The sequence below is a fragment of the Artemia franciscana genome, chromosome 21 (assembly GCF_032884065.1).
Source record: "Artemia franciscana chromosome 21, ASM3288406v1, whole genome shotgun sequence".
NCBI lineage: Eukaryota > Metazoa > Arthropoda > Branchiopoda > Anostraca > Artemiidae > Artemia > Artemia franciscana.
Window position 1 is genome coordinate 30,430,925 of NC_088883.1, and position 25,747 is coordinate 30,456,671.

General features: G+C 37.2%; 3 protein-coding genes across 5 annotated transcripts in view; 2 read left to right on the top strand and 1 right to left on the bottom strand.

Annotated features, from left to right (window-relative positions):
• Nucleotides 1-25,747, top strand: part of LOC136040871 (uncharacterized) — a 685,992-nt gene that overhangs the window by 126,251 nt on the left and 533,994 nt on the right. The window lies entirely within an intron of this gene.
• Nucleotides 1-25,747, bottom strand: part of LOC136040869 (frizzled-5-like) — a 445,049-nt gene that overhangs the window by 124,071 nt on the left and 295,231 nt on the right. The gene's annotated exons all lie outside the window — the stretch shown is intronic.
• On the top strand, nucleotides 15,574-16,113 carry LOC136040642 (endothelial differentiation-related factor 1 homolog). The gene has a single exon (XM_065724924.1). It carries the CDS (start codon nucleotides 15,574-15,576, stop codon nucleotides 16,012-16,014), a length of 441 nt encoding a protein of 146 aa, XP_065580996.1. The 3' UTR covers nucleotides 16,015-16,113.

Genomic DNA, 25,747 nt, shown 5'->3' on the forward strand with positions numbered 1-25,747 from the left:
TTATTGTGTAAACTACAAAATATGTACAGTGTTTGAGAATTAATTAAAAAATTAAAACTAAAAAAACCTGACAATTTTTAAATCAGTCTTGATTTTTGCTAGGTTCTAACTATTCGACATGTGAATTTATGGGAATTTATCCGGCCAGCAGCAGTAGCTAACAACCTAGTAAGAGACAATCACAGCCCAAAGTAAAAATTACAATCTATATATATAAAAATAAGTTGTTTGTGTGTCGAGTGACGTCATGTTTGTGTGTCGACTGACGTCATGTTTGTCGACTGACGAAATTACAGACCGGGACATCGGGACACAAATGACGACCGGGACACCGGGACATCTATTATATATATATATATATATATATATATATATATATATATATATATATATATATATATATATATATATATATATATATATATATATATATATATATATATATATATATATATATATATATATATATATATATATATACTAGCTGTTGGGGTGGCAATTCGCGCCCCCCCCCAAGCCCCCCCCCGTGCGCGTAAGTCGTTACGCGCCATATTAGTTACGCGCCATTGTAGTTGTGTCCCTGTGTCCCACCTGTGAATAGAGATAGATATAAATATATGTTTTTAACTACGTAAAACATGCGAATATACAACATTCTTCGCTGTCCCATTGTCTGTGCATATAAATAGATTGTCAGGTTTACTGACTCTTGAACATGCAACATATAATTGTCCATGGGAAAAACAATCCGTATTCAGATCTATACCTCATTATTCTAATGATGTGTCCCTGTGTCCCGGTCGTCATTTATATTCCCTGTGTTTCGGTCGTCATTTGTGTCCCGGTGTCCCAGTTTGTAATTTCTCTTTGAGTGTCCCGCTCGTCATTTATATTCCCTGTGTCCCGGTCGTCAGTTTTGTCCCGGTGTCCCGGTCTGTAATTTCTATTCGAACAATCCCTGTGTCCCGGTCGTCATTTATATATCCCGCCTGTCCCCCGGCGCCCCCGTTGTAGTTGTGTCCCTGTGTCCCGGTCGTCATTTATATTCCGTGTCCCGGTCGTGATTTGTGTCCGGGTGTCCCAGTCTGTAATTTCTCTTTGAGGTTCCCGGTCGTCAATTATATTCCCTCTGTCTCGGTCGTCGACAACTAAGTTAGTTGTTAAAAATGACGACAACTAATTTCATGACGTCAGCCGACACAGAAACATGACGTCACCTGATCCACAGACAGACAGACAGACAACTTATTTTTATATATATAGATATATATATATATATCTATATATATAAAAATAAGTTGTTTGTCTGTCTGTCGACTGACGTCATGTTTGTGTGTCGACTGACATCATGTTTGTCGACTGACGTCATTAAAAGGATTGAGCTGTATGTCGTCATGAAGTTGTTTGTCGTCTGACGTCACGTTTGTCGACTAACGAAACTACAGACCGGGACACCGGGACACAAATGACGTGTTATGTCTGTTATAACGTAATAGAGGCAACAATCTTGACAGGGCCTTTTGAGGGTGAGGCTTTTCTTATTCCACGCATTCTCATGATTACAATGGATCTGCTTTTCAACCTAAAAGATTGCAATTCCCAATTTGATTAGCATATTTAGTTTTCAGTCCAGAACCACTAAAGCTATTATGTAAATATCAAAAATATTTATGTTGTCTGAGCAATAATTTTTAGTTTTTATTTCAAAATAGAAAATTACCTGACAATTTTAGAATTATATCTATCTATTTATATAAAAATAAGTTGTCTGTCTGTGGATCAGGTGACGTCATGTTTCTGTGTCGACTGGCGTCATGAAGTTAGTTGTCGTCATTTTTGCTCTGACGGTGACGTCATTAAAGATATTTAAGACATATATGTTCACGTAGAAATCTATTAATGTTTAAGTTTAAAATGACTGATGAACTTACAATGGCAAAAGCCGATGAAGATGCTCAAAGAGTCTATGCCAAAAAACTTGCTGCTGATAGAGAAAGTCAGAAAAGAAAGCGTGCCGAGGAATCAAAAGAACAGCAAGGAAATAGGCTTGAGGCTAAAGAACGCAAAACAGCGCAGTTAGATGAAGATGCACCTGGACAGCGAGAGTCAAAACATATCAAAACTGAAAATGATAGCGATGATGATTGGGTTTGGGATCTTGACTTGGATAAGGTCATCAATGCCTACCAGATTTTAGTTAAAAAACAAAGGTTCGGCGATATGTATTTCATAGTGAAGCTGAAAAATAAAGAAGAAAAAGAAAACTGAAAAAAGAAAAAATGTAAAAAACTAAAAAATACTAAAAAGAAAAAACACTCAAAGAGAAATTACAGACCGGGACACAAATGACGACCGGGACAGAGGGAATATAAATAACGACCGGGACACTCAAGGAGAAATTACAGACTGGGATACCGGGACACAAATGATGACCGGGACACAGGCAATATAAATAACGACCAGGACACAGGTATTTAAGAATATCGTTCAAAGACAAATTTTTAATTGTAAGAAGTCCGTTGAAAGAGAAATTTCTAATTGTAAAATGACTGAAGAACCTACAATGGCAACACCCGAGGAAGCTGCTCAAAACGAATGTATTCACGCCGAAGTAGCTGAGTTGGTAAAGCGTTATGTTTCAGGTTCTAGGTCCGAGAGGCTCCAGGTTTGAACCTTGGCTTTAGCATTAATAAAAAAGAAGAAAAAAACTAAAAAAGGTAAAAACTACAAAAAAAACTAAAAAGAAAATATATATATATATTTATATATATCATCTTTTCCACAAAAATAATAATTTAGTGCTTCTGCTTAAAAACAGCAAAGCTCAAGGGCAATCAATAGAATCATGAGGTATAGATCTGAATACGGATTGTTTTCCCATGGACCATTATGCGTTGCATGTTCAAGAGTCGGTAAACCTGACAATCTATTTATATGCACAGACGATGGGACAGCAAAGAATGTTGTATATTCGCAAGTTTTACGTAGTTAAAAACATATATATATATATATATATATATATATATATATATATATATATATATATATATATATATATATATATATATATATATATATATATATCCGATGAAGATGCTCAAAGAGTCTATGCCAAAAAACTTGCTGCTGATAGAGAAAGTCAGAAAAGAAAGCGTGCCGAGGAATCAAAAGAACAGCAAGGAAACAGGCTTGAGGCTAAAGAACGCAAAACCGCGCAGTTAGATGAAGATCCACCTGGACAGCGAGAGTCAAAACATATCAAAACTGAAAATGATAGCGATGATGATTGGGTTTGGGATCTTGACTTGGATAAGGTCATCAATGCCTACCAGATTTTAGTTAAAAAAACAAAGGTTCGGCGATATGTATTTCATAGTGAAGCTGAAAAATAAAGAAGAAAAAGAAAACTGAAAAAAGAAAAAATGTAAAAAACTAAAAATACTAAAAAGAAAAAACACTCAAAGAGAAATTACAGACTGGGACACAAATGACGACCGGGACAGAGGGAATATAAATAACGACCGGGACACTCAAGGAGAAATTACAGTAACGACTTACGCGCGCGGGGGGGCTTGGGGGGGGGGGGCACGAAGCGCCCCCACCAACTAGGTGTTGGGGTGGCACGAAGCGCCACCCCAACAGCTAGTATATATATATAAATAAGTTGTTTGTCTGTGGGTCTGTCGACTGACGTCATGTTTGTGTGTCGACTGACGTCATGTGTGTCGACTGACGAAATTACAGACCGGGACACAAATGACGACCGGGACACCGGGACATAGGGAATATGAATGACGATCGGGACAATCAAAGAAAAAGCGACCGGGACACAAGGAATATTCGATTAGCAATCACCATCAACAAAGCACCGGGACACAAATGACGACCGGGACACAGGGAATATAAATGACGACCAGGACACTCAAAGAGAAATTACAGACCGGAAAACCGGAGCACAAATGACGACCGGGACAAAAATGACGACCGGGACAGCGGGACACTGGGAATATAAAAGCCGACCGCGACACTCAAAAGAGAAATTACAGACTGGGACACCGGGAACAAATGACGACCGTGGCATAAGGAAACAACAACAACGGGGACGCCGGGGGCACAGGGGGATATATAAATAACGACAGGGACACAGGGAATGTTCGATTAGCAATCACCATCAACAAAGCTCAATGGCAATCATTAGAACAATGAGGTATAGATCTGAATACAGATTGTTTTTCCCATGGACAATTATATGTTGCATGTTCAAGAGTCGGTAAACCTGACAATCTATTTATATGCACAGACAATGGGACAGCCAAGAATGTTGTACATTCGCAAGTTTTACGTAGTTAAAATGTATATATATATATATATATATATATATATATATATATATATATATATATATATATATATATATATATATATATATATATATATATATATATATATATATATATATATATATATATATATATCTATATATATAAAAATAAGTTGTCTGTGTGTGGATCTGTGGATGGATCAGGTGACGTCATGTTTCGGCTGACGTCATGAAATTAGTTGCCATCATTTTTGCTTTGAAGGTGACGTCATTCAAGTTATATAAGACATATGTCCGCCGTCATGTTTCGGCTGACGTCATGAAATTAGTTGCCATCATTTTTGCTTTGAAGGCGTGACGTCATTCAAGTTATATAAGACGTATGTTCGCGTAGAATTCTATAAATGCTTAAGTTTATAATGACTGATGAAGATGCTCAAAGAGTCTATGCCAAAAAACTTGCTGCTGATAGAGAAAGTCAGAAAAGAAAGCGTGCCGAGGAACTTCCAGAGCAACGCGAAAGCAGACTTGCTGCTAAAAGAGAAAGTGAAAAAAGAAGGCGTGCCGAGGAACTACTAGAGCAACGCAGAAGCAGACTTGCTGCTAAAAGAGAAAGTGAAAAAAGAAGGCGTGCCGAGGAATCAAAAGACCAGCAGGGAAACAGGCTTGAGGCTGATAGAGAAAGAAAGAACAGAAAGCATGCCGAGGAACTACCAGAGCAACGCAGAAGCAGACTTGCTGCTAAAAGAGAAAGTGAAAAAAGAAGGCGTGCCGAGGAACTACTAGAGCAACGCAGAAGCAGACTTGCTGCTAAAAGAGAAAGTGAAAAAAGAAGGCGTGTCGAGGAATCAAAAGACCAGCAGGGAAACAGGCTTGCTGCTGATAGAGAAAGTAAGAAAAGAAAGCGTGCCGAGGAATCAGAGCAATCTGAAAGTTATCGCCTGGCATTCAGGTACAACCCAGTCGATGATTATAGCTTGAGTAGATGTGTTCAAATCGGGACAATGTCTAAAATTTGTCCCTATTGCAAGGCCTTGAAATTCAATGGTGATACAATGGGAATGTGTTGCGCCTCAGGAAAAGTTAAACTTCCTCTATTGGCTGCACCACCAGAGCCATTGAAGACTTTCCTTACTGGAACTACGTCAGAATCTAAGCGTTTTTTGTCAAAAATCAGACAATACAACTCATGTTTCCAAATGACGTCGTTTGGAGCCCAAATCGAAAATCCAGATCAATTTATGTCTACTTTCAAAGTAAAAGGGCAATTTATCATAAAGCAGGGTCCCTTCTACCATTCTCAGGCGAGAATCATAAATTTGTACAATTGTACTTCATCAGTGATAGAAATTCTGAATTGAATGCACGTTGCGAAATTTCTCCCAACGTTGAAAGGACAATCGTTTCCCAATTGCAACATCTTTTCCACGAAAATAATAAGTTAGTGCGTCTGTTCAAAACAGCCATCGATTTGATGCCTACTGATACTCATAAAATTGTTATTTCCGCTGACAAAACGCCTCCTGGCCAACATGTGCGTAGATACAATGCTCCGACTATCGACGAAGTGGCAATCGTTATGGTCGGTGATCAGTTTTTACCTCGAGATATTATTCTACATAAGCGAAACGCTCAGTTGTTAAGAATTGCTGAAACTCATCGATGTTACGATGCCCTACAATATCCTATCATTTTTTGGGATGGAGCCGACGGCTATCACTTTAATATTAAATTGATGAATCCAGCCACTAACAAAGAAATGAATAAGAAATGCAGTGCAATGCATTATTATTCCTATAGACTAATGATTCGGCAGGATGAAGAAAATTATATTTTAAAATGCCGTGAATTGTTTCACCAATTTATGGTTGATATGTATGCTAAAATTGAATCAGAACGTTTGCTATATATCCGCCTGAATCAGACCAAGCTCCGCTCTGAACAATACATTCATTTGCGAGATGCAGTTATAAATGACGGTAATACCACAAACGTTGGAAGATTAACAATTTTACCTTCGTCATATGTTGGCAGTCCCCGTCATATGCATGAATATGCTCAAGATGCTATTGCGTATGTTCGTCTCTATGGTCGTCCAGATTTATTTATTACATTTACATGTAATCAATCTTGGGACGAGATACTGCAGCTTTTACTTCAAGGACAATCGGCGGTTCATAGGCATGACATTACGGCACGTGTCTTCCGGCAAAAGTTGAAATCACTGATAAACTACCTTGTAAAACATGAAGTGTTTGGGTCAGTGCGATGCTGGATGTACTCAGTGGAATGGCAAAAACGAGGTTTGCCACACGCACATATACTAATCTGGCTACATAAAAAAATTACTTCAAACGAAATTGATGATGTGATTTCCGCTGAAATACCTGATAAAAATGTCGATAAGGGGTTACATGATATTATTGTAAAAAATATGATACATGGACCTTGCGGTGCACTGAACGAAAATTCACCATGCATGGCCAAAGGAAGGTGCACAAAGCAATATCCTCGACTTTTAGTACCCAAAACAATTACTGGCAATGATGGTTACCCACAATATAGAAGAAGATCTACTGAAGATGGCGGTAAAACAGCAATAATAAAGAAGCGTAACGGTACCACCATCGAAGTAGATAACCAGTGGGTTGTTCCATATTACCCTTTATTATCAAAAACATTTAATGCACACATAAACGTTGAATACTGTAACTCCGTAAAGGCAATCAAATATATATGTAAATACGTCAACAAAGGCAGTGACATGGCAGTTTTTGGCTTGCAGTCCGAAATCAAAGATTTCGATGAAATCGTAGAATATCAGGCTGGAAGATACATAAGCAGTAATGAAGCTGTTTGGCGAATTCTTTCATTTCCGATACATGAACGTAGTCCAGCTGTTGTTCACTTAGCGGTACATTTACAGAATGGTCAACGTGTTTATTTCACGGAAACCAACGTGCAACAAAGAGTCCTGAATCCACCGGATACAACATTAACAGCTTTTTTTTCGCTTTGCAAAAATGATTCTTTTGCGAAAAAACTGCTGTATACTGAAGTGCCTTCGTATTACACGTGGAATACTAAAAATAAAGTATTTGAACGTCGAAAACAGGGTAAGTCAGTCGACGGCCAACCTACCATCTTCAAAGATACCACGATAGGAAGACTCTACACCGTTCACCCCAATCAACATGAATGCTTCTTTCTACGCCTGCTTTTGGTGAATGTACCCGGTCCGACATCCTTTGAGTATTTGAGGACTGTAAATGGTACTATACATGACACTTACCGTAGTGCATGCCAAGCTCTGAATTTATTGGAGAATGACCAACACTGGGATAACTGCATCAATGACGCGTGCGAAACGTCAACCCCAAGTCAAATTCGTGCATTGTTTGGCATCATTTTAACAACTTGCTCTCCATCAGCTCCTACAGATTTATGGGAAAAATATAAGTCAAAAATGTCCGAAGATATACTTCATCGAAAACAGTTAGAGACGTCAGACATGACTTTTGATTTTACACCAGAAATTTATAACTACACTTTAGTTGTTATAGAAGATTTTTGCATAAGTATGGCAAACAAACCTCTTCAGGGTTTGGGAATGCCTTCACCTAACCGTATCGCTGCTGTTTCGACATGTGTAGAATTGGATCGTGAACAAAGTTACAGTACGAGTGATCTATTGTCGTATGTACAAAATAACATTTCCAAGTTAACGTCGGAACAAAAAGACATTTATGATACGATAATGCATTGTGTCGATAACAACGTTGGAGAAATTTTCTTTTTGGATGCGCCAGGAGGTACTGGTAAAACGTTTGTGATAAAACTGATTCTGGCATCAATTCGATCTAAAAATGATATAGCGTTGGCAATTGCGTCGTCCGGAATAGCCGCAACATTGCTGCCTGGTGGAAGAACTGCTCATTCCGCTTTGAAATTGCCTCTGAACTTGCATTCTACAGAAACTCCCACGTGCAATATTTCCAAATCATCTGGGATGGGTAAAGTATTGCAGCAATGCAAACTTATTATTTGGGATGAGTGCACAATGGCACACAAAAAATCGCTCGAGGCTCTGGATCAATGCTTGAAAGATTTGCGAGGGAAGTCGAAACCCTTTGGCAGCACCTTAATATTGCTTGCGGGAGATTTCAGGCAAACATTACCTATAATACCTAGATCAACTCCTGCAGACGAAATGAATGCTTGCCTGAAAAATTCTAATTTATGGGCACACGTAAAAACATTAAAATTAACTACAAATATGCGTGTCCGATTGCAAAACGATGACTCTGGTCAAACATTTTCAGATCAATTGCTGGCAATGGGAAACGGAAAGCTCCCAGTAGACTCAATTTCAGGACGTATACAACTACCTGCTGATTTCTGTAATTTAGTGACGTCCAAAAATGAATTGATTGAAAAAGTATTTCCGAATATTCTAAAAAATTATAAAAATAATAAATGGCTAAGTGAAAGAGCGATTCTCGCACCCAAAAATATAGACGTCCACGAAATCAACAATATTGTTTTGACCAAGATTCAAGACCAGGCAGTCCTTTACAAGTCAGTCGACACAGTTTTGGAACCAAATGAAGCGGTTAATTATCCATCTGAATTTTTAAATTCCATAGATCTTTCAGGGTTTCCACCACACGTGCTACAACTAAAAATAGGCGTACCAATAATATTGTTACGTAACATAAACCCACCAAAGCTTTGCAATGGCACTCGACTTGCCGTAAAAAAAACAATGGAAAACCTAATAGAGGCCACAATCCTGACAGGGCCTTTTGAGGGTGAGGCTGTTCTTATTCCTCGCATTCCCATGATTCCAACAGATCTGCCTTTTCAATTTAAAAGATTGCAATTCCCAATTCGATTAGCATTTGCAATCACCGTTAACAAAGCTCAAGGTCAATCATTAGAAAAATGTGGTATTGATCTTAATACTGATTGTTTTTCCCATGGACAATTGTACGTTGCATGTTCGAGGGTCGGTAAACCTGACAATCTATTTATATGCAGCGAGAATTGGACAGCGAAGAATGTTGTATATTCTCAAGTTTTACGCAGTTAATTTGTATTTCGGAACCAAATGAAGCGGTTAATTATCCATCTGAATTTTTAAATTCCATAGATCCTTCAGGGTGTCCACCACACCTGCTACAACTAAAAATAGGCGTACCAATAATACTTTTAAGAAATATCAACCCACCAAAGCTTTGCAATGGCACGCGACTTGCCGTAAAAAAAAACAATGGAAAACCTAATAGATGCCACAATCTTGACAGGGCCTTATGAGGGTGAGGCTGTTCTTATTCCTCGCATTCCCATGATTCCAACGGATCTGCTTTTTCAATTTAAAAGATTGCAATTCCCAATTCGATTAGCATTTGCAACCACCATCAACAAAGCTCAAGGGCAATCACTAGAAAAATGCGGTATAGATCTTAATACAGATTGCTTTACCAATGTACAATTGTATGTTGCATCTTTGAGGGTCGGTAAACCTGACAATCTATTTATACGCACAGACAATGGGACAGCGAAGACTGTTGTATATTCACAAGTTTTACGTAGTTAATTTGTATTGTATCTATCTATCTATCTATCTATATAAAAACGAGTTGTGTGTATGCATGTTTGTTTGTTTGTAAAAAGAGCGTTTGCATATGACGTCATTATTAGTACATACGGCTTTGTATATGGACAGACAATGGGAAAGCCAAGAATGTTGTATATTCGCAATTTTTACGTAGTTTGAAACACATATATAAATCTATCTATATTCACAGGTGGGACACAGGGACACAACTACAATGGCGCGTAACTAATATGGCGCGTAACTAATATGGCGCGTAACGACTTACGCGCGCGGGGGGGGCTTGGGGGGGGCGCGAAGCGCCCCCACCAACTAGGTGTTGGGGTGGCGCGAAGCGCCACCCCAACAGCTAGTATATATCTATATATATAAAAATAAGTTGTCTGTCTGTGGATGTGTGGATGGATGTGTGGATGGATGTGTCAGGTGACGTCATGTTTCGGCTGACGTCATGAAATTAGTTGCCGTCATTTTTGCTTTGAAGGTGACGTCATTCAAGTTATATAAGACATATGTTCGCCGTCATGTTTCGGCTGACGTCATGAAATTAGCTGCCATCATTTTTGCTTTGAAGGCATCATTTTTGCTTTGAAGGCGTGACGTCATTCAAGTTATATAAGACGGATGTTCGTGTAGAATTCTATTAATGCTTAAGTTTATAATGACTGATGAAGATGCTCAAAGAGTCTATGCCAGAAAACTTGCTGGTGATAGAGAAAGTCAGAAAAGAAAGCGTGCCGAGGAACTACCAGAGCAACGCGAAAGCAGACTTGCTGCTAAAAGAGAAAGTGAAAAAAGAAAGCATGCCGAGGAACTACCAGAGCAACGCAGAAGCAGACTTGCTGCTAAAAGAGAATGTGAAAAAAGAAAGCATGCCGAGGAACTACCAGAGCAACGCAGAAGCAGACTTGCTGCTAAAAGAGAATGTGAAAAAAGAAAGCATGCCGAGGAACTACCAGAGCAACGCGAAAGCAGACTTGCTGCTAAAAGAGAAAGTGAAAAAAGAAAGCATGCCGAGGAACTACCAGAGCAACGCAGAAGCAGACTTGCTGCAAAAAGAGAATGTGAAAAAAGAAAGCATGCCGAGGAACTACCAGAGCAACGCAGAAGCAGACTTGCTGCTAAAAGAGAATGTGAAAAAAGAAAGCATGCCGAGGAACTACCAGAGCAACGCGAAAGCAGACTTGCTGCTAAAAGAGAAAGTGAAAAAAGAAAGCATGCCGAGGAACTACCAGAGCAACACAGAAGCAGACTTGCTGCTAAAACAGAATGTGAAAAAAGAAGGCGGGCCGAGGAATTACAAGAACAGCAAGAAATCAGGCTTGCTGCTGATAGAGAAAGTAAGAAAAGAAAGCGTGCCGAGGAATCAAAAGACCAGCAGGAAATCAGGCTTGCTGCTGATAGAGAAAGTAAGAAAAGAAAGCGTGCCGAGGAATCAGAGCAATCTGAAAGTTATCGCCTGGCATTCAGGTACAACCCAGTCGATGATTATAGCTTGAGTAGCTGTGTTCAAATCGGGACAATGTCCAAAATTTGTCCCTATTGCAAGGCCTTGAAATTCAAAGGTGAAACAATGGGAAAGTGTTGCGCCTCAGGAAAAGTTAAACTTCCTCTATTGGCTGCACCACCAGAGCCATTGAAGACTTTCCTTACTGGAACTACGTCAGAATCTAAGCGTTTTTTGTCAAAAATCAGACAATACAACTCATGTTTCCAAATGACGTCGTTTGGAGCCCAAATCGAAAATCCAGATCAATTTATGTCTACTTTTAAAGTAAAAGGGCAAATTTATCATAAAGCAGGGTCCCTTCTACCATTATTAGGCGAGAATCATAAATTTTTACAATTGTACTTCATCAGTGATAGAAATTCTGAATTGAATGCACGTTGCGAAATTTCTCCCAACGTTGAAAGGACAATCGTTTCCCAATTGCAACATCTTTTCCACGAAAATAATAATTTAGTGCGTCTGTTCAAAACAGCCATCGATTTGATGCCTACTGATACTCATAAAATTGTTATTTCCGCTGACAAAACGCCTCCTGGCCAACATGTGCGTAGATACAATGCTCCGACTATCGACGAAGTGGCAATCGTTATGGTCGGTGATCAGTTTTTACCTCGAGATATTATTCTACATAAGCGAAACGCCCAGTTGTTAAGAATTGCTGAAACTCATCGATGCTACGATGCCCTACAATATCCTATCATTTTTTGGGATGGAGCCGACGGCTATCACTTTAATATTAAATTGATGAATCCAGCCACTAACAAAGAAATGAATAAGAAATGCAGTGCAATGCATTATTATTCCTATAGACTAATGATTCGGCAGGATGAAGAAAATTATATTTTAAAATGCCGTGAATTGTTTCACCAATTTGTCGTGGATATGTATGCAAAAATTGAATCAGAACGTTTGCTATATATCCGCCTGAATCAGACCAAGCTCCGCTCTGAACAATACATTCATTTGCGAGATGCAGTTATAAATGACGGTAATAACACAAACGTTGGAAGATTAACAATTTTACCTTCGTCATATGCTGGCAGTCCACGTCATATGCATGAATATGCTCAAGATGCTATTGCGTATGTTCGTCTCTATGGTCGTCCAGATTTATTTATTACATTTACATGTAATCAATCTTGGGACGAGATACTGCAGCTTTTACTTCAAGGACAATCGGCGGTTCATAGGCATGACATTACGGCACGTGTCTTCCGGCAAAAGTTGAAATCACTGATAAACTACCTTGTAAAACATGAAGTGTTTGGGTCAGTGCGATGCTGGATGTACTCAGTGGAATGGCAAAAACGAGGTTTGCCACACGCACATATACTAATCTGGCTACATAAAAAAATTACTTCAAACGAAATTGATGATGTGATTTCCGCTGAAATACCTGATAAAAATGTCGATAAGGGGTTACATGATATTATTGTAAAAAATATGATACATGGACCTTGCGGTGCACTGAACGAAAATTCACCATGCATGGCCAAAGGAAGGTGCACAAAGCAATATCCTCGACTTTTAGTACCCACAACAATTACTGGCAATGATGGTTACCCACAATATAGAAGAAGATCTACTGAAGATGGCGGTAAAACAGCAATAATAAAGAAGCGTAACGGTACCACCATCGAAGTAGATAACCAGTGGGTTGTTCCATATTCCCCTTTATTATCCAAAACATTTAATGCACATATAAAACGTTGAATACTGTAACTCCGTAAAGGCAATCTATATATATAAAAATAAGTTGTCTGTGGATGGATGGATGGATGGATGTGTGGATGGATGTGTCAGGTGACGTCACCTGAAAAAAACTGGATTAGGTGACGTCAAAACTGAAAAAACTAAAAAAAGGCAAAAACTACAAAAAAAACTAAAAACTAATAAAAAAAATAAAAAAGCTAAAAAACTAAAAAAACTATAAAGGTAAAAACCAATAAAAAACTAAAAAAAAAACTGAAAAAACTAAAAAAAGGCAAAAACTACAAAAAAAAACTAAAAACTAATAAAAAAAGTAAAAAAGCTAAAAAACTAAAAAAACTAAAAAAACTAAAAAAAGGTAAAAAACTAAAAAAAATAAAAAATAAAAAAAAACTAAAGAAAAGGAAAAAACTGAAAAATAAGCTAAAATAAAGGTAAAAACCAATAAAAAACTAAAAAAAAAAAGGAAAAAACTAATAAATGACGACACTCAAAGAGAAAGCGACCAGGACAAAAAACTAAAAAAAAAGGCAAAAACTACAAAAAAACTAAAAACTAATAAAAAAAATAAAAAAGCTAAAAAACTAAAAAAACTAAAAAAAGGTAAAAAAACTAAAAAAACTAAAAACTAAAAAAAAACTAAAAAAGGTAAAAACTAAAAGAACTAAAAAAGAAAAAAATAATGACGACACTCAAAGAGAAAGCGACCAGGACAAAAGGAATGTTCGATTAGCAATCAACAAAGCACCGGGACACAGGGAGTATAAATGACGACCAGGACACAAGTAAAAAAAAAAATTAACAAAACTAAAAAGAAGGTAAAAACTACAAAAAAACTAAAAAGAAAAAAAAACTAAAAACTAATAAAAAAACTAAAAAATCTAAAAATCTAAATAAACTAAAAAAGAAAAAAAAAGGAAAAAAATAAAGGAGAAAAACAAAACTAAAAAACGAATGTATATACAGACCGGTACACCGGGATACAAATGACGACCGGGACACAGGGAATATAAATAACGACCGGGACACAGGGACACAACTACAACGGGGACACCGGGGGAAACAGGGGGATATAAATGACGACCGGGACAAAAAAAACTAAAAAGAAATAAAAACTAAAAACTAATAAAAAAAACTAAAAAATCTAAAAATCTAAATAAGCTAAAAAAGAAAAAAAAAAGGAAAAAAATAAAGGAGAAAAACAAAACTAAAAAACGAATGTATATACAGACCGGGACACCGGGATACAAATGATGACCGGGACCCGGGACACAGGGAATATAAATGACGACCGGGACACAGGGACACAACTACAACGGGGACACCGGGGGAAACAGGGGGATAACCTGACAATCTATTTATATGCAAAGACAATGGGACAGCAAAGAATGTTGTATATTCGCAAGTTTTACGTAGTTAAAACCATATATATATATATATATCTATATTCACAGGTGGGACATAGGGACACAACTACAATGGCGCGTAACTATTATGGCGCGTAACGACTTACGCGCGCGGGGGGGCTTGGGGGGGGCGCGAAGCGCCCCCACCAACTAGGTGTTGGGGTGGCGCGAAGCGCCACCCCAACAGCTAGTATATATATATATATATATATATATATATATATATATATATATATATTCACAGGTGGGACACAGAGACACAACTACAATGGCACGTAACTAATATGGCGCGTAACGACTTGCGCGCACGGGGGGCTTGGGGGGGGGCCCTCCAACTAAGTGTTGGGGTGGCGCTTCGCGCCACCCCAACAGCTATTAACTTCTAAAAATACGGCCAGATCCAAACAAAAAGCACACCATTAGATCCGCATTGTCCGAAACCCCTCTATAAGAAATTTACCTTCCCTTGGCTTGAACAACAAGGAAAATGTATTGGCTTGAAATCAAGAAATGTGGCTGGAACCACGATATTTTGCACATACGGGATCTTTTTTTCTTTTCTTCAGATAGCGGAGTGCTGAACATAGTAGAGAGCTGTTTAATGGCTCATTTTAAAGGAAATTGCCACGTCTAGTGCCTTTTGTAATTAAAAACAAAAAGTTTATAAAATATAATCACTTTTTACAAAAAACTCCATTTTCTTGCACAAGCTTGATGAATGGCGACGTCATAATCTAGGTTGTAACCATATATGACGTAATAAGCGAAAGCAATATTTTATACACGTTTATCTTTCGACAACATAATTTTATTTTATTTTAGTTCTCAGTTCAGGAAGGCTGAAGTTATTATGTAAACTGCAAAAATATTTATGGTGTCTGAGCAATAATTTCAATTTTTTATTTAAAGCAAGAAAAATACCTGAAAATTTTAAATTAGTTTTGATTTTTGATAGGTTCTCGATACTTGACGCGTGGTTTGGTGGGTATCTCAAAATATCTATCTCAATATGAGCGATTGGAATTCAGTTACAATTATTCACAAAAGACTACCAAAGGGAACCACTGCTAAGTCAAAGCAGGTTGTGAATGCTGCACAAAGAACTGGAGTGGCAGTTCACACTCAATTAAAATATGGCGCTGCGACCAATAAGCACCCTGTTACCCCTTTGAACACGGCAAAGCTGGATCATGAAACTGAGGAACTGAAACATGAAAAATTACCCCTAGATATTGGCAAACTGATTCAACAAGGACGAAACGGATTGGGAATGACACAAAAGGATCTTTCTGCAAAAATATGTGAGAAGCCAAAGATAGTAAACGAGTATGAGAATGGAAAAGCTATCCCAAATCAGCAAATTTTAGCCAAAATAGAAAAAGTGATTGGGATAAAATTGAGAGGGAAGAATAAAGGCCAACCATTGACGCCTCCTTTTAAGAAGAAGTGAGTTTTCAGGGAGGGGCAGTCTTTGGATAGCCACCGAAGAGCAGTATTGTTACAATGGTCCTATTTTATAAGACTTAGTTTTTGTTGAAATGTTGCAAGAGATCAAGATAGCCTATTTCTACTCTTGTCAGGCAATTTTCTTTTTATGAAGCTTGTGTTTGCAATTTGTATTCACTACAAATTTTCAAACATATGTCTTGAATAAATTCTTTAGTCAAGTAAAAAAAAAAAAAAAAAAAAAAAGCAAAATCTCTAGCAAAATTATAAGAATCAACAGAGTGATTTCAAATGAAAATCAGAGGCCTAATGCCGGTCAGGATTTAAATAATAGCTCTGAGACACGAGGTCATTCTAAATATCAAAATAAATTGAGATCCAATCACCCACTCGTAAGTTCAAAATACCTATTTTTTCTAGTTTTTCCTCTCCCTTCAGCCCCCCAGATGGTCAAATCGGGGAAACTACTGTTATCAAGTCAATTTGTGCAGAACCCTGACACGCCAACCAAATTCCATGGTTCTAGCTCGTCCAGAAGCACCGAACTCACCGAAGCACTGGACCCCCTAACTCCCCCACGTTTTCCAAGATTTCCGGTTTCCCTCTTCAACTCCCCTCAATGTCACTGGATCTGGTTGGGATTTAAAATGAAAACTCAAAAGCACAAGATCCTTCTAAATATCAAACTTTATTAAGATCTGTCACCCGCTCGTAAGTTGAAAATACCTCTTTTTTCTCATTTTTTCGAATTACTCCCCCCCCCCAGCTCCCCGAAAGAGATCAAATCCAGTCCGGTTATGTCAGTCACGTATCTTGGACTTGTGCTTATTCTTCCCACCAAGTTTCATCCTGATCCCTCCACTCTAAGCGTTTTCCAAGATTTTAGGTCTCCCCCAAAGCCCCCAATCTCACCGAATCCGGTCAGGATTAAAGAACTCTGAGACACAATATCAATCTAAATATTAAACGTCACTAAGATCCGATCACCCCTTCGTAAGTTAAAAATACTTCATTTTTTCTAATTTTTCCGAATTAACCGCCCCCATCCCCCCCTCCCAGATGGCCGAACTGGGGAAACAACTATTTCAAATTTAATTTGGTCTGGTCCCTGATAAGCCTGCCAACTTTCATCGTCATAGCTTATCTGGAAGTGCACCAGGACAGATAGACCGACAGACATAACGACCGACAGAATTTGCGATCGCTGTATGTCACTTCGTTAATACCAAGCGCCATAAAAAAGGTCTTGATAATTTTCAAGAAGGTTTTACTTAAAATAAAATTATTTTTCGAAGATAGGCACACAAAGATGGTAAACACAGGGTTTAAGCAGGCTCAAACGCCATTCCATCATTTTGAATAATCTAGCCGTGTATTTTTAAAATTCATTCCATTCTATTTAATCTAGTCTCCAAGTATTATTAAAAATATGTGTGTTCTTAAATCAAACAGAAATTTTTCCGTATATGAGGGGGGCTACCCTTTCCTCAACCCTCGGCCTTTACGCTAAAGCCTTAAGATTTTTTAAGAATACTTATTCAAATTCTACGGCCCTTGTGCTTCAGGAGTTGCTCTTATATTAGTGGAGTTTGCTCTAATATATTAAGGAAGTATGACAAAAAGTCAAACCTTGGCGTAAAGAGCCAGAGTTGAGGAAGGAACATCTCTCCTCATGTACTGAATAATTTCTGTTCGTTTTAAATTTTAATATTCCTCCTTACTTCCAGGTAAATATTTTTCTGCATGGTAGTTGTTACTACAGGGTACAAAATTTTCAAGGTATACGTAAAAGAGACCAATTCCTTTGAAACAGGGTTTGGAAAGTTATTTTGATTTTGTTCTCTATTGTAAGCTTTCCGCGTCATAAGCCAAGTAATTTGGCTTATTACAGAAGACCGGGAGTGGCACATTTAGGTTGTTCTCCCCGAGGAAGCCAGGGATCTTTGGCTTCCCTGTCATCTTTACAATATGGTAAGAAATTCTTGACAATATGGTAAGAATTACTTTTCGTTTGCTAGAAATGGAACTATTCAAGACAGTTCGGTAAACTTTGCAGTCCATGAGTATAATGTTTATACACAAGTAGAAGGGACAAAAAAGAAAGAGACACAGAGAAGAAACACAATACCAACTGTTCTCCAGGAAGACAACCTTACAGGGAGCCTCAAGATAAATCCTCTTCAAAATCTTGTGCATTTAGAGTTTCCTTCATATTTTTCGTAAACGAATTTAATAATTACTTAGACCACATTGCTTTTCCATTTGCGAAAAATTAAGGAAAAACCTTAAAGCCCGTTTTATCTTGCTTAATTTTTCGTAAACAAATTTAACCGACTTAATTGTCATTTTTACCACCTAGATCAGTTTTTAACCGACAAGGATCAAGATTTCAGTAAATCGGAAAGATCATACCTAAACTGGTCGTCCTGGGAGAGAATCCTCTACTTTCGCACTTCCCAAGGATTAAAACTATGTTGAATTTAAGCGTGTTAACAGAGGTTACTCAACTACCTAGTTTAGTTAATTACCCAACTAAACCCAACTGCTCTGGATGTAACATGCCAGTAAATATGAATACGCCAACCACCTCCCTTGTATCCTTGCCCGATACCCGTCCAGGACCACACTATATTCTTTTCTCAATCCCCTACTACCTACCCTTGGTCCTCACAAACTATTCTCCTGTCAAAAAGACGCTAGAAAGAAGCTATATTTTGGGTATAACTCCATATAATGGACTCTTGGATAGCAGCCGAGCTAAATGAACAGTGGCATATTCATTCAAAATCTAGGAGAAGATGTTAGTTTTTTTTTTTCATTTTTCAGCAAAAATACAAAAGAACGCATTTTTCAAAAAAACAAAAAAAAACAAAAAGGTACTTTTCAACATCTAGTGGGGAAAGATCAATGCCCCTGTGAGATACTGAGACTTTTAAGAATGGATCCAGAATCTGAATGGGGTCCCAGAAAGTTTTGAAGTATTTATTCCCACTCCTTTCCCTTCCAAAAGCCACATATCTTTTTTGAATGTTAAAAACTGTTATTAAAGTGATAGCCTCATAAATGCATCTGTAGTACAAATGACACCCAACAAAAATATTTTAATTCTTATGTCATCTTCGTCAACGTCTTTATGTTATCTCATCTACTTTTAAAGATTTTGCGAATACTACCATCTAGAATTTTTCTTTTATTTTTATTATCATTATGATAGATCCCCCTGCCCCAGGCCACCTGGAATCTAGGGAGGGGGCACTGTAAGATCTTTGAGGGGAATCCCACCTGTCCCATAGCCAATAAGCCCCTGATATTTACCACTTATCTAGCTCATCTATTTTTAAAGTTAACGAATGCCCTCTAAAATTTTTCCTTTTCTTTATTATCATTATCAAATGTGACCTCACGACTTTTCTGTCGTTTCAATTTCACTGAATACATGGAATTAACATCAGTAGTGGCGTCAGTATAGAAATACCTCTTCCTTCCGTTTACGTGTCTTCGAAAACAGCTAAAAGTGAATTTGACCCATAGCCCTAATTATAAGTTGTCAGACTTAATTCCTTAGCTTTTAACGGTACACAGACCGGTTTTGATATCATCTGCTGCGCTTGGCGACTTGCTTGAAAAATCGACAGATAAAATGATTAAAGAGAAGCAAATTATGCCTTTTAAAGGCTCAGTGAACCTGAAGATCGTAATCTGGAATCTTTCGGGCCGTGTTTCTTTCAAATAGAGAGAAATACTAAAAACTCGGCTTTCTGTCGACTTTTATCCAGTACAAAAAACAGAAGATGTTTTGGGTTTCATTTTGAATCCGCAGAAAAGTAGGGGGTCCGCGGACCAACATTAAGGCTAAAAGATTTTTTTTTTAATTGGTACACCTGTCTACAGGTAGTTGTATACGCAAAGGGAGCTATTGGATCCTAAGCTCCACCCAATGTTGTCAATTCACCAGAATTAGGAGGGGGCTAAAATATAATTTTCAAAAACTAGGGGGGAATACAATTTCGTTGTTTTTAAATTATTTAAATAAAGGCAGGTCGACCAAAAAAAGCAATTTTTCTATGATAATACCGAATAAGGGCATTTTTTCAAAGGACGATGAGGCACGACGCCCCTGTACCTTAGTTGACACCACTGACTCCAGCTCTAAATGTGCAGAATATAGCTATTCTCCCTATATTGTCTAAATCTATAGCATAACTTGATCACTTTCTGGGTTTTTTAACCTGTCCCCACCCTGAACCGCCTACTCCCTCCAGGGGCGTCAATTCCCGGAAATTAGCTAAGGAGGGGGAAAATTTATTTTTTGTTTGTTTTCAAATGGGCAATTTCGTTGTTTTCAAATGAATAAAATAGGTCTACCAAAAAGCCATTTTTCTATGAAAATATCGAAGAAAGGCATTTATCAAAATCTAGGAGTAGAGGACGAAAAATCTGAGGGGACATTAAGCCCCTGCCCCTCGCCTCCAATAGATACTGCTAAATCCACCTCTAAATGCAGAGAATATTACGCTTTTCCCTGTGTTGTCTTATTTTGCTATATAATTTAATGTTTTCTTGGATTACAAACCTGTCCCACCAAAAAAAAAAAAAAAAAAAAAAAAAAAAAAAAAAAAAAAAAAAAAAAAAAAAAAAAAAACTGTACGTATAACGTATTTTTCTGATCAGGAAAATTAACCTAAACCGTTTTCCCCTGGCCTTAGAAAATTGTTAGCTAAAGCCAACACCGTTGGGAATTTCTCTAATGGATAAAAACGTTATTGGAAAATTTTGAGCGAAGTATCCAAAAATTGATAATACAGAATATGACTAGTTTCATGCTATAAACGTTGATAGAGAACATACGGATGCTTGTATTTCCTCTTTAGAAAATTAGTTTTGGGTTTAAGTGAACATCAAAAAAGTTAGCCTTACTGGCTATGCAGAATTTTTGTATTTATCGGTTATATAGTAAGCACTCGAGAAGTGAAGTTCGATTAATGCTTATGAAATCAAACAAAATATGATGAAACTATAATAGTTTAGAAACAAATTTGGGCTAAATGTTTGATTAGGAGGGGGCATATCATAAATTAAATTCGTGACCTGACCTAACCAAACCAAAATACCAACTAAATACTTAAATAAGACATAGCTACAATTTATTTTACAACCAAGCCAAAGCTAATTGAGTGGTATTAAGAAGTTGCTTGACCAGTTTCTTGTGTCATGTTAGCATAATCCGCGATCGAAATTCTATGGTGTTTATTATATAAGGGATAAGTACCGAATTTTTTCCAATCTTTTGTAAAATTATCCGCCCAGTTATTGCATTTCTGAGAATTGTCTGCTAGCATGTTTTTGAGCGATATAGCACAAAACTGATGGCAAAAATTGTAAATTAACAATTGGGTGACGAAAAATTACTGATAAATTAAATAATGACAAAAAATTAAAGTTAGTTAGTGATAAAAAAAGCTTCAAAAGGACGCTTTTGTCAAACTAAACTAACGGTCATATTTATATTAAAAGCATCTGCCTCTAGCAAGAAGGTTCCTTCTTTGACAGTAAATTATGACCACAAAGAATTTATTTTAAGAAAAACTTTGTCTCTCAAACTTTTGCTCTTTTTACTGTTTTAGAATTTCATACAAGAAAGCCGATCAGATTTGCAATCTTTTAAGATGATACCGTACCTTAAACTACAACTACTAACAATTCATTGTAGCACCAAGCCACCTGAGGCCAAAACAGCTATGCAGGCTCCCCCTCCATCCAAATTGTTATACGAGTTTAGTCTAAAAAGTCAATTCCTTGCCAAACGGAGGATTGAGCTTCAGTCCCGGTTGTGCCCGTGTCTGGCTTCAGCCATTCCGCTGTCAAAAGTGGAATGGTAGGTCCATTATAAACTTTTTTCAGTTTGTGTGGTCAAACTATTAAGAGCTGATACTACGAACTACCAAACTATTCAGAACTTGTGGAGCTTGGATAAGAGACCTGACCAAGTGACAGAAAACTAAAAGCCAACATCTACTTTCCCAAAGATCTTATAAAACCATCTAACTTCTTGCGTTTAGTGCTGAGATAGAGATATTCAGTTTTAATCAAACTTATGTCATCATAAAGAGTGAGTTTTTTTATAGTTTGTAGAAGAATTTCCTTTTAAGCTCCGGAAAGGGCGGTCCCCAAAAATGTATTAGCATATCAGCTAGGAAAGCGTTAAAAATATATCACTGAAGTGACTTGGTTGCTTTTGGTGTTCCCTGTGATGTTTTCCGCTTTGCTGGAAAAGATCACCGAAAATAGGGACGTTAATTTTCACCGTCGTTTCAGTCACATCTCAGAGTCACACCACAAATTCTCGACGGTTTTCGATGACGGCTAGTCCTCTGGGAGTCTCTGTGGCGGTTAGCCGACAGTGAAACTCGCAAAATTATTCTTGAATAAAACTTTCAAGATGTATCACCTTAAAGGATTAAAAATTTGCTCAAAATTTGGCATTTAAACCAATGTGCAAATACTACGTGTAGTGAAATAAAGGGATTGGCTAACCCGAAAACACGTCACAAAAATAAACCAATGATATCAAGGGCATGTCCAGGATTTTTGTTCGGGAAGGAGATAAAAAAAACTTTAAAATACATCAAAAATGTATTTATACGTACTTTTATTACGTTTTTATGAGTTGGACAAAAATGGGGGGTGGAAGGTCAAACTAGTAACCCCCCCCCCCCATCCTTGGATGGCATTAAAGCATGCTTTTAGCACGGAGATATGGAACAGAAATATGTATTTTCTCTTTTTTCCGGTCATACACAACAAAGAAAGACTGTTTTACATGATATGACCTGATACAATAAAAATTCATCAGAATAAGTTTTGTCATTTTTTGGATATTAAGGGGAAAGTAACACTATATTAAACAATTCGTGGTAACGAACTGTAAGGAGCGACCCGGCTCAATAGTAACCGAAACTCCAAAGAATAGAATTTTGATACCAATAGCTACATCAAAAGAATCGCATTTTAATGCTGATTCTAAATATATAAGTTTCATCAAGTTTAGTTCTATCCATCGAAAGTCACGAGCCTAAGAAAATTTACCCTATTTTAGAAAATAGGGGTAAACACCCCCTAAAATTCATAGAATCTTAAAGAAAATCACACCGTCAGATTCAGCGTATCAGAGAACCCTACAGTAGAAGTTTCAAGCTCCTATCTACAGAAATGTGGAATTTTGTATTTTTTGCCAGAAGCCAGATCACGGATGCGTGTTTATTTGTTTGTTTGTTTGTTTTTTCGTATTTTTTTTCCCAGGGGTGATCGTATCGACCCAGTTGTCCTAGAATGTTGCGAGAGGGCTCATTCTAACGGAAATGAAAAGTTCTAGTGCCCTTCAAAAAACCTTATAACTATGTCTTTGGGGACGACTTACTCCCCCACAGTCCCCGTGGGAGGGGCTACAAGTTACAAACTTTGACCAGTGCTTACATATAGTAATGGTTATTGGGAAGTTTACAGGCGTTTTCAGGAGGATTTTTTGGTTGGGGGGAGGGGTTGAGAAGAGGGGGATATGCTGGGGGAACTTTCCATCGAGGAATTTGTCATGGGAGAAGAAAATTTCCATGAAGGGAGCGCAGGATTTACTAGCATTATTTAACAAAAAAACAATGAAAAAATAAATATGAAAAAGGTTTTTTTTCAGCTGGAAGTAAGGAGCAGCATTAAAACTTAAAACGAACACAAATTATTACCTATATGAAGGGCTCACCTCCTCCCAATACCTCACTCTTTACGCTAAAGTATTTTTAGTAATTTCAACTATTTATTCTACAGTTTTTGTGATTCAGGGGTCATTCTTAATGAATTGGGACAAAATTTAAGCTTTAGTGTAAAGAGCGAGGTACTGACGAGGGGACGAACCCCCTCATATATGTAATAAAAACATGAGAATACAAAAGTTTTTTACGTAAGCTTATTTTTAGGTTACGTATATCTTTTACTAATAAAAAGATTCGTAAAGAATAAAAAGTTCTAGTTGCCTTTTTAATTAACCAAACGATCGGAGGGCAACTAGGCTTCCTCCTCCGCTCTTTTTTTCTCAAAATCATTCGATCAAAACTATGAGAAAGCCATTTAGCCAAAAAAAAAATATATGCAAATTTCGTTTTAATTATTCCTCTGCGGAGAGCCAAAATCAAAACATGCATTGATTCAAAAACGTTCAGAAATTAAATAAAAAAAACAAGTTGTTTTAACTGAAAGTAAGGAGCGACATTAAAACTTAAAACGAACAGAAATTACTTCGTATATGAAAGGGGCTGCTTCCTCATCAACGCCCCGCTCTTTACGCTAAAGTTTTTTACTGTTTTAAAAAGTAGAGTTAAGAAAAAGAGTCAAGCTTTAACGTAAAGAGGGGGGCGTTGATGAGGAAGCAGCCCCTTTCATATACGAAGTAATTTCTGTTCGTTTTAAGTTTTAATGTCGCTCCTTACTTTCAGTTAAAAAAACTTGTTTTTTTATTTAATACAACCAAAGAACATATACACTAAAAGGAAATCTTTCTTGAGTACAAAACCCGTATCAGGTGAAATTTGCAGAGCTTGGCGCTGGAATGTAAGAACTGAAATAATGCCAATATGTAATAATGACGTATAGATTATGCTGAATTTTACTCGGGTCGGGTATAAATCGAGCTTTTTAATAGGGTAAGTTTTCCCAGAGATATACTTTTCTAAAGTTAGATTTTTTAAAGTTGAGTCAAAATGACCAAGAGGTGACCAAAAAAAGTATAGGTTATATTTTGAGTGCATGATACTAATATTGTTTTTAAAAGCTTTACAGTAGCCACTTGCATGGAGTTTTTTTTCAGAATAGAAAGCGACTAAATAAGACGTTAAATCATGATCAAGCGTAATAAATTTGCGGGGTCGGAGCCCCAAAATTCTTAAGAGTTTATTTGTTTTTAAACATATACCATTTTAACCTAAAAATGAACATAAATAGTACCAGCTTTTAAATTAGGTTCCAGAGGGCCTCTTATTAGCAATTTTCATTTCAAATATGTAAATATATAAAGCTCTTACGTCTGCATATCTATATTTACATTAGATATATCTATAACAGAAAAGAATTTCGTCCTCAAAATATTTGTTCAGACGCATAGAAAAACCGATCAGTACGAAAAGAAAAGTGTTTAAAGATTGGATGAGAGATTTTTCTTAGAAACCACAGTTGCAGCATATGTAGCAGCATATAGTTCAATTAAAAAAGCTTCGACATACTTTCGAGTATGTCGAATACTCGACTATTGACACGCTTTTTTTCAAACTATTGACACGCTTTTTTTTCGGAATTTTTGCCCATTTGTTCATTCGACAACGAACAAAAAGAACCGATCGGTACTATAGAAAAAACTGGAAACAATTTCCTTGTGCCAAAAGGTATCGTGGCAGAAACCTGTTGGTTTCCTGTGGTACAGATTTTAGCTTTTCCCTGTGTGTCTGAACGGGGTCCTATATTGGTTATTGCTTGGTTATTATTATTGTTTCTTTATTTATAGGAAATGGTTGCAATAAACCAAATGATTGTACAAATATATCCATTAGAAACCTGTTTGTTGCTTAATATTTCACTTTGGAAAAAAACAATCTAGAACCTGCTTGACTGTAATGAAAGCGAAAACAGTGACATAGATTTGTATACGCACTTACATATAAAAACAGCCTTCTTGATCGGATAATAATGCTAAAAAC